The 18,643-nt window shown below is 54.5% G+C and overlaps 2 protein-coding genes across 2 annotated transcripts in view; one reads left to right on the forward strand and one right to left on the reverse strand.

Moving 5' to 3' along the window:
* The window catches only part of LOC139604076 (uncharacterized), a 1,261,625-nt gene that overhangs the window by 483,220 nt on the left and 759,762 nt on the right, over positions 1 to 18,643 (reverse strand).
* LOC139604042 (olfactory receptor 14A16-like) lies at positions 2,072 to 3,046 on the forward strand. Its single transcript, XM_071455030.1, has one exon. It carries the CDS (start codon positions 2,114 to 2,116, stop codon positions 3,044 to 3,046), a length of 933 nt encoding a protein of 310 aa, XP_071311131.1. The 5' UTR covers positions 2,072 to 2,113.

Consider the following 18,643-nt stretch of genomic DNA (forward strand, 5'->3'; position numbering starts at 1 on the left):
GAGAGCTTCAATCAGTCAGGGCTGGGAAGGGGCTGAGAAGTGCCTGGGGCACAATCACTGCCAGCCCTTGGCACAGGAACCTCTGGCTGCAGGACAATGCAGCTGCAGCTCCTGGAGCCATCTCCTCAAGCTGGAACATGCCAATGCCTGCAGAGCCTGTGAGTACAACTCTGGGTATTTCTGGTGCAGGGGAGGTGAAATGCTCATGAAGCTCTGACATGCTGAGGGGTTCTGGTCAGTCATATAATATTTCCAAGACAAGAATTTTATAAAAATGAGGAAATATCCTAAGACTTTGTATTCAGTTTCCTACTACTGGAGAATGGCAGGGAGGGGTGTGGCTGCATTTCTCTTCACAGAGAAAAGCAAGGCACAGCTTCTTGAGGATATTTTTTGGGAACTGAACTGAGGAACCTCAGAGAAAGGAAAGTCAATGCTTATATCAATTGATGTTCCTCTTGTTGTGCACAAGTGGAATGCATTTTGGAAGATAGTTTACCTGAATGGAATTGGTATTAGATTCTGGTGTGAGTGTTTTGATTCATTGACCAATTGAATTCACATGTGTCTGTTTGCACTGTTGGCTGACAGTCACGAGATGCTATTCAGTAGAGTGGAGTGCTTGTACAGATTCAGTGTAATAAAGTGTATTATACAGTAGAAGAATATATTATAATAAAGTAATTAATTTGCCTTCTGATATCAATAGAGTCCCCTTGTCATTCTTCCCTTTGTCGGGGTTGTCTTGATTTTACTACAGAGGGGTGTTAAATATTAAAATCTAAATATGAAATATTAATTATGAACTTTGAAAAGTGCCTGAGACATCCAAACTGGTTTTTTAGTGATCAGTAGGTTCACAGGAGATCCCTATTGTGCTTTCAGCCCCTCTGCCCATGGACAGCAGCAGCATCACCTTTGCTGGAGCCATCAGGCTAAGCCTGAGCTGTCCTTTCTCCAAGCTGCAAACAGAACCTGCCCCCAGCCAGTGCCCTGCAAACAGGCAGGGTTCTGTAGGGCCAAGGAGAGTGCACAGAGATTTGGGGTCTGTGGGTGCTGGCAGGGAGAGATCAGGCACAGGGAAACACCTGCAGGAGGGAAATCTGCAGGAAGCAGAGAGAAGATCAGGCAATGAGAGAAAACAAAGCCCAGCAATGCTGTGGCAGGGAGAGTTTAGAGATGCCCACAGGAGCCCCTGCAGTGCAGCCCCTCCCTCTGAAGAAGCCCCCTCCCTCCTGTGCCCCAGCCAAGCCTCTGCCCTCAGGGCCGGGGCTCCAAGGCGTGCAGCCCCTCCTGTGCAGGCAGAGCTGCAGCAGAGCCGTGGGGCAGCTCTGCAGCCCCGGGCCCAGTTCCCTCTGCAGAGCACAGGGCTGGGAGCAGCTGCCCGGCCCTGGGGGCTCTGGCAGGGGGCACAGCTGGCTCAGGGTGACGCTGTCCCCAGGGCCCGGCTCTGGGCAATGCTGTCAGTGCAGCCAGGGAAGGAGCTGCATCTCCCTTCATCCAGTGCCATCAGAAGGACACTTGGAAGTCTCCCTGAGATTTCAGTCCAAGCTGGGAGCTTCAATCCAGGGTGCAAACCTGTCCTAGAGCAGCTCTGAGTTATGAGATTGATGGGGAGAGGCAGAGGTGTTGTGACACTGAAAATGCTGCTGGGTTGGTGAAATGAGCAGAATGAGTCCTTGGCTACAAAAGTGGAGCTGGCCTGTGGTGGATCCATCTGCTCTCAGCAGTGCCTGGTGACATTTTAGGGAAAACATGGGGAGGTGATCACCCTCCAACTGAAAAAGGTTAAAGCCCAGCAAAATTCTGAACAGCAAAATTCTGAATGACAGACAATGTCCACTAGCTCTCCACGTATCACTTTGCCTCTCAGTATGTGTTCTCTATTCCCTAAGGGCAGTAGAAATGCTGAGGGTTTCTGATACTCAAGTACTCCAGCAGAGGTATGGGGAAGCTTTTAAAGAAAACACCAGAATTCTTAAAAACAGAAGTGTATCTGTGTGCGCTCCAGGGTAGGTGTATGGGAAATGGCTTTGATTTGGTTACAGGTATCTCCTCTAACTCTTCACTGTCCTTTTCTCCATGAACAGGTGCCCATGTGCAGCCGCAGCAAATGTCAAACAGCAGCTCCATCAGGCACTTCCTCCTGCTGGCATTGGCAGACACGCGGCAGCTGCAGCTCCTGCACTTCTGCCTCTTGCTGGGCATCTCCCTGGCTGCCCTCCTGGGCAACGGCCTCATCATCAGCGCCGTAGCCTGCGGCCACCACCTGCACACGCCCATGTTCTTCTTCCTGCTCAACCTGGCCCTCAGCGACCTTGGCTCCATCTGCACCACTGTCCCCAAAGCCATGCACAATTCCCTCTGGGACACCAGCAACATCTCCTACACTGGATGTGCTGCTCAGCTCTTTTCTTTTGTTTTCTGCGCAACTACAGAGTTTTGCCTCCTGACCATCATGTGCTACGACCGCTACGTGTCCATCTGCAAACCCCTGCACTACGGGACCCTCCTGGGCAGCAGAGCTTGTGCCCACATGGCAGCAGCTGCCTGGGCCAGTGGCTTCCTCAATGCTTTCATGCACACGGCCAATACATTTTCCCTGCCCCTGTGCCATGGCAATGTCCTGGGCCAATTCTTCTGTGAAATCCCCCAGGTACTCAAGCTCTCCTGCTCAAAATCCTATCTCAGGGAACTTGGGCTACTTGCTGTTGGTGTCTGTTTAGGACTTGGTTGCTTTGTATTTATTGTTTTCTCCTATGTGCAGATCTTCAGGGCTGTGCTGAGGATCCCCTCTGAGCAGGGACGGCACAAAGCTTTTTCCACCTGCCTCCCTCACCTGGCTGTGGTCTCTCTGTTCATCAGCACCGGTATATTTTACTACCTGAAGCCTCCCTCCATGTCCTCTCCATCCCTAGATCTGGCCCTGTCAGTTCTGTACTCGGTGGTGCCTCCAGTCCTGAACCCCCTCATCTACAGCCTGAGGAACCAGGAGCTCAAGGCTGCAGTGTGGAGACTGATGACTGGATGGTTTCAGGGACATTAAACTGCTAGCCAATTTCTGCAAATCACTTGTAATAAAAGTTTTCTTTGATGTTTCTTGTTGTTTTGGTTATAGGGTATTTTTTCCTTTGTTTTAGTTATTCATATTGTCCAGAAAAAAAAGCAACTGTTTGTACCATTTTTCATTTGATTTCTCTCCACCTTCCCTGTGGCCACAGACATTGTCAATGAGGGGCTGTGCTCTTGGTGGCTTTAAAGGAACTAAAGGATCTCCCAGCAGAGTTTTCTGCAGAGATGCCCTTTTGTTGCCTTCTCTGGAGCTGCAGTAGCAGTGTCTGTGTGCAGAGCTGGGGCAGATCAGTGCTGGCCCAGCAGCTGTGCCCAGCAGCAGCAGCAGCAGCAGCACTTGGTGTTGCCAGTGCTGCTGCCGTGGCCCTGCCCCGCTGCCCTGGTGGCCCTGGTGTTGCTGCAGGGCCTGAGTGCTCTCGGGGCCGGGCACAGCCCTGGGGGTGGCAGTGCCAGGGCTGCAGCAGGGACAGGCCCTGGGCACTGCTGGGGCAGCGCTGACGCCTCAGGCCAGGCCCTGGGGGCTCCAGGCTCCTTGCCCAGGCTCTCTGCAGAACACGGCCAGGCCAATGCTCAGCACAGAAACCCCCGTGAGCAGCCCCAGGCTGGCTGTGGGCAGGCTGGGGGCAAACAGCATGGCTGGGGCTCTGCAAGGGCCCTGGGGCAGACAGGAAGGAGCAGCAGAGCAGGGGCTGATCCATGCCCAGTGCGCTGCACAGCCCAGGGCAGCGTCCCAGAGCGTCCTCATGCAGCTGCCAACAACATCCCCCCTCTGCAGCCCTGGCCTCTCCCCCAGCTCACACAGGTGCCCCATCCTTGCAGGCACAGACACGGCAGCACTGCCTCAGCAGCCCCTGTTTGCATTGCACACAGCAGGGCCAGCACCCCCATGCTGTTGCTGTGGGGACATGAACCTGAGGGAGCACAAATGCCATCAGCCCCTGGGGCCAGCAAGGCCTGGGGGACACCAGGGAAACCACTCAGCTTTGTCCTGGCCTCTGCACTCAGCCAGAAAGTTTGTTGCCATCAGCTGGGAGTTTCCTGTGCCACTGCAGACACTGTTGCTCAGAGCCAGGGCTGCCTGGCAGCCACCCCCAAACTGCCCTCAGCATTTCCTCTGCTTCACCTTTGCTTTCTTTCCTCTTTCTTGATACAAATTTCTTCCTATAGCCCACCCCTGTTCCCTCCCCTGCAAAGAACCCATCTACCCCCTGCGCCTGCTGGCCACACCATTCCTGATCCAGGCCAGGAGCCATTGGCCTTCTTGCCCACCTGGGCACACTGCTGCCTCATGTCCAGCCTGCTGTCCATCAGTCCCTGCAGGTCCCTTTCTGCCTGGCTGCTCTCCAGCCACTCTGTCCCCAGCCTGTAGTGCTTCAGGGGTTGTTTTGGCCAAAGTGCAGGACCCAGCACTGGGACTTGTTAAACCTCACCTTGTTGGATTTGGGCCCTGGATCCAGCCTGTCCAAGGCCCTGTGCAGAGCCCTCCTACTCTCCAGCAGATCCACACTCCCAGCGGACTTGGTGTCACCATGGTTTCATGAGGCCCCTGAGTGTCCCAAATGTCCCCGTGATTCCATGAGGCCTCCCAGTGACACAATGTCCATTTGGTTCCATGGGACCCCTTGGTGTCACAATGTCCCATGGATCCTTGGGCCCTGCAGTGTCACAATGGCACCGTGGACCCCTCAGGCCCTGCAGTGTCACAATGGATCCTTGGTTCCATGAGGCCTGGCAGTGCAGCAATGCTCTCCTTGGTTCCACAGTGTCACAATGGCCTCTTGGTCCCAAGGGCCACCACGGTGTCAAACATGTTTCCTTCATTCCATGAATCCCTGAGGAGCAGCCCTGGCCCCTTGGTTCCATGGGGCCCTGCAGTGTCACAATGGCCCCATCGTGACACCAGGTCCTGCTCTGTCACAATGCTCTGCATGGTTTCACAAGGCCCTGCAGGGTCACAGTGGCCTCTTGGTTCCAGGGGGCCTCAGAGTGCCACAATGAATTCCCTGGTGCTGCAGTGTCACAATGGAGCCCTGGTGACACAAGATCCTGCAGTGTCACCAGGGACCCTTGGTTCCATGGGGCACCACAGTGTTACAATTGTTCCCTCAGTCCCCAGAGTCCGTGCAATGGAGCAATGGCCCCTTGATTCCATTGTCCCCAGGCTCTCCCAAGGATCTCCTTGGTTCTGCAGTGTCACAATGGCCCCTTGGTTCCACAAGGCCCCGCAGTGTCACAGTGGCCTCTGTGGTTCCAGGAGGACCCAGACTGTCACCATGGACTCCTTGCTTCCATCCAGCCCCACAGTGTCACCATGGCCCCTTGGCTCTGTGCTGCCATGTCGTACACAGTGTCACCATGGTCCTCTTAGTGCCACCAGGCCCCCAGTGTCACAATGGCCCCTTGCTTCCCCAGGGCCCTGCAGGGTCACAATCATCAGAGAATCAACCAGGCTGGAAATGACCTTGGAGAGCATCAAGGCCAACCTGGCACCTAACACCACCCTGTCACCCAGATCATGGCATTGAGTGCCACATCCAGTCTTTCCTTAAACACTTCCTGGGATGGTGTCTCACCCACCTCCCTGGACAGCCCATTCCAATGCCCAATCACCCTTTGTGTGAAGAATATTTCCAATGTCCAGCCTACACTTCCCCTGGTGCAGCTGAAGGCTGTGTCCTCTTGTGCTGTCACTCTTCCTTGGGAAAAGAGCCTGACCCCACCTGGCTGCACCCTCCTGTCAGGGAGTTGTAGAGAGAGATGAGGTCTCCCCTGAGCCTCCTCTTCTCCAGGATAAACAATACCAGCTCCTTCAGCCACTGCTCCTCACAAGACTTTTAGTACCCTGACCAGCCTTGTTGCCCTTCTCTGGACACACTCCAGCTCCTCCATGTCCTTGATAAATTGGGGGCCCAGAACGGGACACAGCACTCGAGGTGCTGCCCAACCAGTGCCCAGCACAGGGGAAGAATCACTGCCCTGCTCCTCCTGGCCACACCATTCCTGATCCATAGGAGTGCCGGGGGCTGGATGAGGGAAATGATGGGGAGGGCGTGGGGAAAAATTCTGATTGATTGTCAGCCATGAAGGGTCTTGATTTTCATATCTGTTCAAACTGCATTAAAAGCTGCTGGGGATCAATATGAATTGGACATTGCTGAGATCAATCTATAACACAGGAAAAAAAAACTTAACAGAACAAAACTGTACTCTTGGCATTGTTTTATACAATTGTATATTCAGTTTGAGGACACTTCTGTCATCTCTTGAATTAACCATATTAAGAACTGAAAACTTGAAATATTCCCCAGGGCCTTTTCTTGTTCAGGTATCCTGAACACATTTTAATGAGCTCTTCTCACTGAATTCCTGAACTGAAGAGCTGAAGAAAGAAGAAGTCTCCGGAGCAGTAAAATTCATCATCATCCTCCATGTGGCTGAGGATCCATCCCCATCAGAGCAGCAATGAACAGAAATGGGCACAGCTTTGTGGCTGTCCCAGCTTTGGCATGGGCCCTGGGCCTGGAGCAGGAGCAGCTCTTGAGGGCTCCAAGGCCGGGGCTCTTCTGCTGCCCTGGGAAGATGGGATGGCAGCAGGGGCTGCAGAGCTCTCAGCACCTCAGCCCAAGGGGAGCAGGGCAGCCAGGGAGCCTCCTTTGGCCTTGGCCAAGCACCTTCCCCCATGGCTGGGGCTGAGTCCTGTGGCAGCTGCAGCTGCTGCTGTGGCCTCCGCAGGGGCTGAGGCCGTGGGGCCAGTGCCCAGAGCAGCCTGGCCTGAGCAGAGCTGTGGGGCCAGAGCCAGCTGGGCTGGGCTGGGCTCAGAGAGGCCCTTGGTGCTGCCCAGAGCTCAGGGCAGCTGGCAGAGCTTGCAGGGAGCTGGGCTGGGCTCCGAGAGCCTGGCCCAGAAACCATCAGTGTCCATCTCAGCCTGGCTGAGCGTGCAGGGGCAGGACTCAGGCCAGGCCTTGTGGGGCAGGGCCAGCGCCTGTGCAAGGCATTGCAAACAGGCAAGTGGCCCAGAGAGGAGGCTGCTCTGTGCCCTTGGTGGCACAGACAGAGCAGGGAGGGGGCCCAGGACATTTGTCAGTGCCAGCCTCTGAGCCCATGCGTTGGCAGCCCTGGCTGCTGAGCCCAGCTTTGGCCTGGGCTGAGTTTTGCTGTGGCCCAGCTCCATCCTCCTGCAGGGCTCAGGGCCTGTTCCCGGCCATGGCCAGCCCTGGCTGCCTCTCTGCTGGCCCAGAGGCCGGCAGAGCCCGGGGCAGGGCTGTCTGTGCAGCCCCACAGGTGCCACGGGCTCTGCAGGAGCTGGCAGAGGCTGCCCAGCAGGGAGGCCATGGGGCACAGAGCCCCAAGGCTGCTGTGGGCACCACGGCACAGGGGCCGTTCCCAGCCGCAATGCTCCTGGCCTGGGCTGGGCCTGCACAGGGGCTGGGCCACCATGGCTGGGCCAGCACAGGGCCTCAAAGGGGCCACGCAGCCGCTGCCGGGGCTGACAGCAAGGCCAGGCACACACAAGCAATTGCTGAGCATGGCCTGTGCTGGCCAGGCCTGACTGTGCCAAAGGCAGAGCTCAGCTGCCCTTGGGGGCTGCAGCAACACTCCAGAGCCCAAAGAGCCTCCATGGCTGTGCTGGAGACCAAGGCTGCAGCAGGGAAATGCAGGGCTGCTGTGGGATGGGGAGGCCATTGAATTCCAGCACACACCTCAGCTCTCTGATGGTCCCGGCACCGTGCTGGGCCCTGTTTCAGACCGGAGCAGAGCAGGTGTTGATGGGGCAGGAGCCCTGTGGGGCTATCAGGGACCTGCAGCTTGCGAGGTGCTCTGCTCTCCCTCAGGTGCTCTGGGAGAGATCCAATCCCAGCTGGGCACCTCAGGGCACAAGTGGCGCTGCCTGTTCATGGGCACACAGCTGATGTCTGCCTGGAAAGGGGCACAGGTGTTAATACTTGTTAGGTTCCTAATATACAAGAAAATCGTTATTATCTAGGTAATCTGAGTTCTTTTGAGAAATGGCAAAGTTTTCCCATCAGGAACAGGAATTTTCTGGATCTACTGGATTGTTCTACTAATGGCAGGAGAAGAAATGCTGATCTTTCCATCTACTTGTGTCACCAATATTCAGTCTATTATTTAATTGTTTTTTTCATCAGGTGTTTTTAGCTCTCCTGTTGAAATGGCCATGTCTAAGTGGCCATCTTTTCACTAGACTATCAGGATCTATGTCCTTTCCATTGCTCCCAGATTTCGTCCTCCAGATGCTCTCTGCCATTCAAGTGCCTCTCAACAAACGGTTTCATGCTTTAAGCTCCAGGAAGTTGCCCAATCTTTCTGATGTTAAAATAAATACCATATTAGTCAACATCTTAATTGTGTTATATCTGTCACAAAATTGTGTTTTCTTATGTCCTTGTCTAGAACTGTTCCTTTTCAGAAATCCCTTGGGGATCTGGACATGTCAGATGCTGCTGGGACATCCCAGAGAGCTGAGGGAAGAGCTGTGATGGTTATTAAACTGTTCAAATGTTCATCTTGTGTTTGTTGGCAAGAAACCTTTCTGTGCCTCTGAGTGTCACCAGGCCCTGAGCCCAAAGGACACAAACTTGATGAGTTATGGTTCCCACTGCAGGGGCTGCACTTGGACCTTGGCTCTGCACAGGAGAGCTCTTCATCCCCTTTCTCTCTTTTCCTCCCTCTGGGCATGGAGGGAGCTCCTGACTTCAGCCTGTGACTCGTGTGTGCAAAGAGCAAATCTGGGCAGAATTGGGGCAGGGAGGGTTTGGGAGGACCTTGGGATCTGTGCTGGGAAAAGAAGGTGTTTTCCATTGCTCTGAGACTGTCTGCTGTGCAAAGTGGATTAAATATCCAGCAGAGGAGTGACTTTTGCATTTGATGGAGCTGTGCCTTCCCTTGGCTTTATAGCTGACAAGAAATGAACATCCCTCTGTGTCTCGGGCAGCTCCTTCTCCAAGGAAAGCAGGTGGGAGTTGGAGCCAAGGAGCTGAAAGCTGCAGGTGCAGCCTGGGCTGGAGGGAGCTCAGATTTGCACAAGGCTGCTCTGAGTGCCAGGGCTTGGATGGGGGAAATGGTGGGGTGGGGGTAGGGACAGAGTCTGATTGATTGTCAGCCAGGAAGGGTCTTGATTTGCATATCTATTCAAACTGCATGAGGAGGCACTTGGATTCAGTATCAATTGGAGATTGCACATATCAATAAATTAACAGGAAAACAAAACTAAACAGGACCTAAAAAAACTTTTCTGACTGTCCTTTTAAATATCATGTATTCAGTTTGAATACACTACTGAGATCTATTTAACCACAAAGGATTTGAAAATTAAAATCAAATGATTCCCAGAGGCTTGGCTTGTTCAGGTGTTCTGAATGTTCATGAGCCCTGGGACACTGAATTCCTGCACTGAAGAGCTGAAGGCTGAACAAGCCTCTGGAGCAGTGAAAATCAGCAGCAGCCTCCAAGTTGCTGAGGATGTCAGCAGCCCCCAGTGAGGCCATCCCTGCCCAGAGACCGTGGGGGAATGGGCAGACAAGGAGAGCGTCCCTGGGGCTGGGGCAGCACAACTCAGAGGCACCAGCGGCTCCAGCTGGGCAATGGAGTGTGGAATGTGGCTGGGAAAGCCCTGCCTGGGCTGGGCCAAGCAGGACACACAAGCCCTGACCCCCATCCACTAAAAAACTCTCTCAAGGAGACATTTAAAAGGAATTACAATTGTTTGTGTACACTGAGTTGGACGCACTGGATAAATATCAGCAAGAGATCAAGAGATTCTCAGGAGCTCTAAACAACAAAACAGGAACTGTGACTGTGGTCACAAGGGTTTTCAGGATGAAGAAGTGACGAGAATGTTGACTCCATGATCAGAAGGCTTGATTTATTATTTTATGATATATGTTACATTAGACTATACTAAAAAGCAATAGAAAGGAAAAGATTTCTTCAGAAGCTAGCTAAGCTAAGAATAGACAAGAATGAATAACAAAGATCTGTGTCTCAGACAGAGCAAGAGCCAGCTCTGTCATGAGTGGTCAAGAAATCCAAACACCCACAGGAGACCAATCATGGGTCTACCTGTTGCATTCCACAGCAGCAGATAACCCTTGTTTACTTTGGTTGCTGAAACTGCAGCTTCTCACAAGGAAAAGTCCTAAGAAAGGATTTTTCATGAAAGATGTCTGCGACATGTCACCTTTTTTTATTTAATTAAATTAAAAGGAAACGTGTTTGTAATTTTCTCTGCTGTACTCATGCCGAAGAAAAAGACAAACACTTGACAGGTTATCTGTTGCCAATCAAACTCCACTCAAGTGCTCCTGTGGAATGCACTGGGAATTTCTTCACCCGTAGAACATAAATTCTATCATATCACTAAAACAATTTTATAATATAAGAAAATGCAAAAACAATGCAAAGAAAATTCAAGTCCAAGCAGCTGAGTTTCAGGAAAAGTCCATGGCTTGAAGATGTTCCTCTTTGCCATATCTGAAAGTTTCTTTTGGTCCTGAAACAGGCTTGCTACAGAAAAGTCCATCAATAGTTATCAAATGTCCATTGACAGTCTTCAAAGAATGTCGAGAAAATTTCTGAAATGTCTTGCCACAACTTGGGCTGAAGCCAATCCCTGCCTCTGAGCTGCTGCCAGCTCTTTCACCCTTTTTTATTTAAGTAATAATTTTTTTTTTTTTTTTTTTTTTTTTTTTTTTTTTTTTTTTTGGTCTTGTCGGAAAGAGCAGCAGCAGCAGAGGAGCCAGAGAGAGGCCTTTGGGGGCCCTGGCCCATGTGGAAGGATCAGGAACCCCAGACCTGGCCCACAGAAAGGTGGCCCAGGACCAGAAGGGGGAAACAAAGCCCCCAAACCCAACAGGAGGCCAGGAGGTGGCCCTGGCCCAAGCAACCAAGGCAGACAGCCCAGGCCCAGCCCCCGAGGCAGGCTCTGCATTGGCACAGACCCGCACCCTGCTGCAAGTACAATGGCAGAACAGGTGACCAAACGCTTCCTTTCCCCAAAACCACCGAGGCATGCCGGCAATGGGAAGACAGAAGCTGTCCCGAGAAACTTCGTCTCGGGGTCTCGGGTCTGGGGATGTCCTTTCCCCACAGCAGACAAGCGATGCTTGCTTCCTGCTGTGTCCTCTGCCTCTGCAATGCAAATGCACCAGGTGTTCCTCCCATCTGCCTCACGGCACCACCTCCACCCCCTCTGGGCTGGGGACCAGGGGCAGAACTTTCGGGACCAACCTCCCCCTCGCCGCTGGGGCGCACGAGGGGCGGCAGAGAGATTCGCATCCCCCAGGGGGAAACCCCGGACCAAACACCCCCCAACCCGCCAAAAATGCTGATCTTGAAAGCAGGCAGCTGCGCTGCACCCACAGCCAGCTGTCGGGCCATGCCTCCTCCACGGAAGGACAGGCTGACGCCCTCTTCCCCTGTCCCAGCTCCCCCCGCAGGGGCAGCCCCGGGACAACCCAAAAAACTCGGGGAGGAAGTCCCACTGGATGCAGGAGGCGCCGCTGCAGCTGTCACCGGCTCCAGGGCAGCCTCTGACGCAGACACGGAGGACGGAGTCCCCACAGGGGCGGGCAGCGGGGCCGCCTGGGGAGGCGGTGGGGGTGGCGGGGGTGGCACGGGGTCAGCAGCTTCTTCTGCACCGGCCTCTGACATGGGCCGCGGAAGCACAGTCGCAGAAGGCAGCGGGACGGCCAGGGGGAGCGGTGGATCGCTGTTGCCCAGCAACATCGGCGCAGCCGCGGGAAGCGGTGTCTCTGAGGCCTCAAATGCAGGCAGGGAAGCCAGCGGAACCGTGGCCGGAGCGCCCACAGGCTCCGCTGGAGGGGTGGCCGGGGGGGGGCCACGCGGGGAACCGCCCGCACGCGCGGGGCGGGCTGGGGCGGTGCTCGCGGCGCTGGCTGGGGCGGTGCTCGTGGTGCTGGCCGGGGCGGCACCGCCCACTCCCATCCCCCCTGAGAGCAACGGGAGGGGGGAACAAACGGCTCCGTCTGAGCATGCTCCGAAGACGCAGTAAAAAAAACTTCGGCTGCGGGCGAAACTTCGCCCCCCCACTGAGGTTCAGGGGGGCTGGAAAGCAGCAGATCGTCCCCCTCCAAAGGGTCTTCCCCCGGAATCGGGGGGAACGGGGCTTTGCCCTTGCAGTTAGCAATCCAGGGAAAAACAGCTGCTCTCCGTTTCAAGACTAGAAAGAGCAACAAAAAGGTTGGATAAATTGAGGGGCATCCGAACCCACGGTATAAAAAGAATTGGAAAATGGAGTCCATACACTCCCAGACGAACATATCAAGGGCATATAGCACATTCGTAAAAACCCAAAGAGCTTTGCCCATTGAAAAAACTCATAGAGATCTGTCTCCAACAGGAGAATTCCGTCCTCTTCACCCCATTTTTGCCAGAGGGCAATAAGTTTCTCCTCTGAAGGGGAGAATGGAACCTCATCCTCTAGGGGAGAAGTCCTCCAGATGAGCAGCCACAAACTGCGAATGGCCTCATCTTTAGGAGGAGAAAAACCAACAGTACCTTGTGACAGTGTCCAGGACTCTCTGGCTATCTGCATGGTGCTGCTGAGCTTTCTGAACATCTTCCTGGAGGCTTTTCAGAAGGTTCTCTTTGTGGTCAGCCTTGCTGTGAACTCTGTCCAAATTCGGATCTTCAGTTCTTCAGCTCCTGGCTAGAATCCACTTCTGTGGTTGCTTGTGAAGCAACCATCAATGCCACACATTCAGGGTTTACCCAGTGCAGCAATGCTCCGCTGGTGGTCTCACCAAGTGATGATTGTCCTCCTCAGTCGAGGGTCACCAATTGTGACTGCGGTCACAAGGGTTTTCAGGATGAAGAAGAGACGAGAATGTTGACTCCATGACCAGAAGGCTTGATTTATTATTTTATGATATATGTTACATTAGGACTATACTAAAAAGCAATAGAAAGGAAAGGTTTCTTCAGATGCTAGCTAAGCTAAGAATAGAAAAAAATGAATAACAAAGATCTGTGTCTCAGACAGAGCAAGAGCCAGCTCTGCCATGAGTGGTCAAGAAATCCAAACACCCACAGGAGACCAATCACGGGTCTACCTGTTGCATTCCACAGCAGCAGATAACCCTTGTTTACTTTGGTTGCTGAAACTGCAGCTTCTCACAAGGAAAAATCCTAAGAAAGGATGTTTCATGAAAGATGTCTGTGACATCCCTCCATGCCCAGAGGGAGGAAAAGAGAGAAAGGGGATGAAGAGCTTTCCTGTGCAGAGCCAAGGTCCAAGTGCAGCCCCTGCAGTGGGAACCACAACTCATCAGGTTTGTGTCCTTTGGGCTCAGGGCCTGGTGACACTCAGAGGCACAGAAAGGTTTCTTTCCAGCAAACAGAACCTGATCATTTGAACAGTTTAATAACCATCACAGTTCTTCCCTCAGCTCTCTGGGATGTCCCAGCAGCATCTGACATGTCTCCCATCCTCAAGGGATGTCCATACAGGAACAACTTCAGACAAAGACATAGGAAAAGGTAATTCTGTATAAGATGGAAACGCAAATAAGATTTTGACTAATAAAGGGTTTTTTTTAACATCAGAAAACTGGGCAACTTCCTGTTGCTCATAGCATGAAACCAGTTGGTTGAGAAGCATATGAATCACCAGAGAACATCCGGAGAAGGAAATCAAAGAGCAGTAGGAAGCACATAGATCCACCTACTCTAAATGAAGAGATGTCCTTTGACATTGACATTTAAACAAGAGACCTGTAAATACCTGAAGGAAAAGGGAGAGAAAAAAATGAACAGAATATTGGTGACACCACTAGAAGGCAAGATCAGTGTTTCTCCCCCTGCCATCAGTACACCTCAGGAAATTCCTGTTCCTTGTGGGAAAACTTGGCCATTTCTTAAAAAGTAATCAAATGACCCAGATAATAAAGATTTGCTTGTATATTATCAAACCAACAAGTATTAACACCTGTGCCCCTTTCCAGGCAGACATTAGCTGTGTCCCCATGAACAGGCAGTGCCACTTGTGCCCTGAGGTGCCCAGCTGGGATTGGATCTCTCCCAGAGCACCTGAGGGAGAGCAGAGCACCTTGCAAACTGCAGGTCCCTGACAGCCCCTCAGGGATCCTGTGCCATCAACATCTGCTCTGCTCCAGTCTGAAACAGGGCCCAGCATGGTGCCGGGATCATCAGAGAGCTGAGGTGTGTGCTGGAATTCAATGGCCTCCCCATCCCGCAGCAGCCCTGCATTTCCCTGCTGCAGCCTTGGTCTCCAGCCCAGCCATGGAGGCTCTTTGGGCTCTGGAGTGTTGCTGCAGCCCCCAAGGGCAGCTGAGCTCTGCCTTTGGCACAGTCAGGCCTGGCCAGCGCAGGCCATGCTCAGCAATTGCTTGTGTGTGCCTGGCCTTGCTGTCAGCCCCGGCAGCGGCTGCGTGGCCCCTTTGAGGCCCTGTGCTGGCCCAGCCATGGTGGCCCAGCCCCTGTGCAGGCCCAGCCCAGGCCAGGAGCATTGCGGCTGGGAACGGCCCCTGTGCCGTGGTGCCCACAGCAGCCTTGGGGCTCTGGGCCCCATGGCCTCCCTGCTGGGCAGCCTCTGCCAGCTCCTGCAGAGCCCGTGGCACCTGTGGGGCTGCACAGACAGCCCTGCCCCGGGCTCTGCCGGCCTCTGGGCCAGCAGAGAGGCAGCCAGGGCTGGCCATGGCCGGGAACAGGCCCTGAGCCCCGCAGGAGGATGGAGCTGGGCCACAGCCAAACTCAGCCCAGGCCAAAGCTGGACTCAGCAGCCAGGGTTGCCAACGCATGGGCACAGAGGCTGGCGCTGACAAATGTCCTGGGCCCCCTCCCTGCTCTGTCTGTGCCACCAAGGGCACAGAGCAGCCTCCTCTCTGGGCCACTTGCCTGTTTGCAATGCCTTGCACAGGCGCTGGCCCTGCCCCACAAGGCCTGGCCTGAGTCCTGCCCCTGCACGCTCAGCCAGGCTGAGATGGACACTGATGGTTTCTGGGCCAGGCTCTCGGAGCCCAGCCCAGCTCCCTGCAAGCTCTGCCAGCTGCCCTGAGCTCTGGGCAGCACCAAGGGCCTCTCTGAGCCCAGCCCAGCCCAGCCGGCTCTGGCCCCACAGCTCTGCTCAGGCCAGGCTGCTCTGGGCACTGGCCCCACGGCCTCAGCCCCTGCGGAGGCCACAGCAGCAGCTGCAGCTGCCACAGGACTCAGCCCCAGCCATGGGGGAAGGTGCTTGGCCAAGGCCAAAGGAGACTCCTTGACTGCCCTGCTCCCCTCGGCCTGAGGTGCTGAGAGCTCTGCAGCCCCTGCTGCCATCCCATCTGCCCAGGGCTGCACAGGAGCCCCGGCCTTGGAGCCCTCAAGAGCTGCTCCTGCTCCAGGCCCAGGGCCCATGCCAAAGCTGGGACAGCAGCCACAAAGCTGTGCCCATTTCTGTTCATTTCTGCTCTCATGGGCATGGATCCTCAGCCACTTGGAGGATGCTGGTGAATTTTAATACTCCAGAGCCCTATTCTTTCTGGAGCTCTTCAGTTCACAAATTCAGTGAGAAAGGTTAATAAACATTTGGTCAAAATGCCCAAACAAGAAAAGACCCTGGGAATAATTCAAATTTTCAGTTCTTCCCTGGTATTTAGACTGATTTGAGAACTCTATTCAAAGTGAATGTACTCTATCGAAAACAATGCGAGAGAATGGTTTGTCCTGTTTCCTTTTCCTGTTTATAGATGGCTATCAGCTATCCTCAGTTGATATTGATTCTCAGCACCTTCTAATTGAGTTTGAATAGATATGAAGAAGAAGACCCTTCATGGCTGACAATCAATAACTTTGTCCCCACTCCCTCCCCACCATTTCCCTCATCCAGCCCCTGTCACTCTTATGGATCAGGAATGGTGTGGCCAGCAGGAGCAGGGCAGTAATTCTTCCCCTGTGCTCAGCACTGCTTGGGCAGCACCTCGAGTGCTGTGTCCAGTTCTGGGCCCCCCAATTTAGGAAGGACATGGAGGGGCTGGAGCGTGTCCAGAGAAGGGCAACAAGGCTGGGGAGGGGTCTGGAACACAAGTCCTGTGAGGAGTGGCTGAGGGAGCTGGGGTTGTTTATCCTGGAGAAGAGGAGGCCCAGGGGAGACCTCATCTCTCTCTACAACTCCCTGACAGGAGGGTGCAGACAAGTGAGGGTTGGCCTTTTTTCCCAGGGAACAGTGAGAGGACAAGAGGACACAGCCTTCAGCTGCACCTGGGGATTTTTAGACAGCACATTAGGAGATATTATTCACACAAAGGGTGATTGGGCTTTGGAATGGGCTGCCCAGGAAGGTGGGTGAGTCACCATCCCTGGTGGTGTGTAAGGAAAGACTGGATGTGGCACTCAGTGCCATGGTCTGGGTGACAAGGTGGTGTTGGGTCCCATGTTGGACTTGATGCTCTCCAAGGTCATTTCCAGCCTGGTTGATTCTCTGATGATTGTGACCCTGCAGGGCCCTGGGGAAGCAAGGGGCCATTGTGACACTGAAGGGCCTGGTGGCACTCAGAGGACCATGGTGACACTGTGTACGACATGGCAGCACAGAGCCAAGGGGCCATTGTGACACTGTGGGGCTGAATGGAAGCAAGGAGTCCATGGTGACAGGCTGGGTCCTGGTGGCACCACAGAGGCCACTGTGACCCTGCAGGGCCCTGTGGAACCATGCAGAGCATTGTGACAGAGCAGGACCTGGTGTCACGATGGGGCCATTGTGACCCTGCAGGGCCCCATGGAACCAAGGGGCCAGGGCTGCTCCTCAGGGACTCCTGGAATGAAGGAAACATGTTTGACACCGTGGTGGCCCTTGGAACCAAGAGGCCATTGTGACACTGTGGAACCAAGGAGAGCATTGCTGCACTGCCAGACCTCATGGAAACAAGGATCCATTGTGACACTGTAGGGCCTGGGGGGACCAAGGGCAATTGTGACACTGCAGGGCCCAAGGATCCAAGGGACTTTGTGACACCAAGGGTTCCCATGGAACCAAAGGGACATTGTGACACTGGGAGGCCTCATGGAACCATGGACACCATTGGGACACTCAGGGGCCTCATGGAACCGTGGTGACACCAAGTTGTCTGGGAGTGTGGATCTGCTGGAGGGTAGGAGGGCTCTGCACAGGGCCCTGGACAGGCTGGATTCAGGGCCCAAATCCCAAAAAGGTGAGGTTTAACAAGTCCAAGTGCTCGGTCCTGCACTTTGGCCAAAACAACCCCCGCAGCATCACAGGCTGAGGACAGAGTGGCTGGAGAGCAGCCAGGCAGAAAGGGACCTGCAGGCACTGATGGACAGCAGGCTGGACATGAGGCAGCAGTGTGCCCAGGTGGGCAAGAAGGCCAATGGCTCCTGGCCTGAATCAGGAATGGTGTGGCCAGCAGGAGCAGGGCAGGGATTCTTCCCCTGTGCTCAGCACTGCTTGGGCAGCACCTCGAGTGCTGTGTCCAGTTCTGGGCTCCCCAATTTAGGAAGGACATGGAGGGGCTGGAGCGTATCCAAAGAAGGGCAACAAGGCTGGGGAGGGGTCTGGAGCACAAGTCCTGTGAGGAGTGGCTAAGGGAGCTGCTGGGGTTGTTTATCCTGGAGAAGAGGAGGCCCAGGGGAGACAAGGCAGTGTCAGGGCACAGGTTGGACTTGATGATCTCCAAGGCCTTTTCCAACCTTGGTGATTCTGGTATTCTCTTAAACCACCCTTGGAGCAGTTTCAGGATGAGCCCTGGGCCTCCTCTTCAGCAGCTCCAGCAGCCCAGGTCCCTCAGCTTCTCCTGGCAGCCCCAAAGCCCATCCTGTCAGTCCTGCAGAGCCTCTGCAGCTCCTCCTCACTGCCCAGAACAGGGAGCCCCAGAGGCAGACACAGCAGCCCAGATGTGCCCCCCTGGCCTGGGGTGCCTCTGGAGAGGGAGCAGCAGCAGGCACTGCAGGAGCCTGCAGACAATTCCTGCAGCACTTGTAGGATGATCCTGCTGCCCAAGGGACGTTCCCATGGGGCCAAGTCAGGAAATGCAATGGGGAGTGGGGCCAGAGAGGAAAGGGCAAACAGGGATGGGCTGTTTGCAGGGGAGGGAACAGGGCTGGGCAAGAGGAAGAGATTTGTACAAGGGAAGAGTAAAGAAAACAAAGGTGAAGCCAAGGAAATGCTCAGGGCAGTTTGGGGGTGTCTGCCAGGCAGCCCTGGCTCTGAGCAACAGCGTCTGCAGTGGCACAGGAAACTCCCAGCTGATGGGAACAAACTTTCTGGCTGAGTGCAGAGGCCAGGACAAAGCTGAGTGGTTTCCCTGGTGTCCCCCAGGCCTTGCTGGCCCCAGGGGCTGATGGCATTTGTGCTCCCTCAGGTTCATGTCCCCACAGCAACAGCATGGGGGTGCTGGCCCTGCTGTGTGCAATGCAAACAGGGGCTGCTGAGGCAGTGCTGCCGTGTCTGTGCCTGCAAGGATGGGGCACCTGTGTGAGCTGGGGGAGAGGCCAGGGCTGCAGAGGGGGGATGTTGTTGGCAGCTGCATGAGGACGCTCTGGGACGCTGCCCTGGGTTGTGCAGCGCACTGGGCATGGA

This window comes from Agelaius tricolor, unplaced genomic scaffold (genome assembly GCF_023055355.1).
Source record: "Agelaius tricolor isolate 1412-34295 unplaced genomic scaffold, bAgeTri1.0.p SCAF_43, whole genome shotgun sequence".
Lineage (NCBI taxonomy): Eukaryota > Metazoa > Chordata > Aves > Passeriformes > Icteridae > Agelaius > Agelaius tricolor.

What these genes read in the sequence shown, in the direction of transcription:
- LOC139604042 (XM_071455030.1), top strand. Translation starts at nt 2,114, where the DNA reads ATGTCAAACAGCAGCTCCATCAGGCACTTCCTCCTGCTGGCATTGGCA.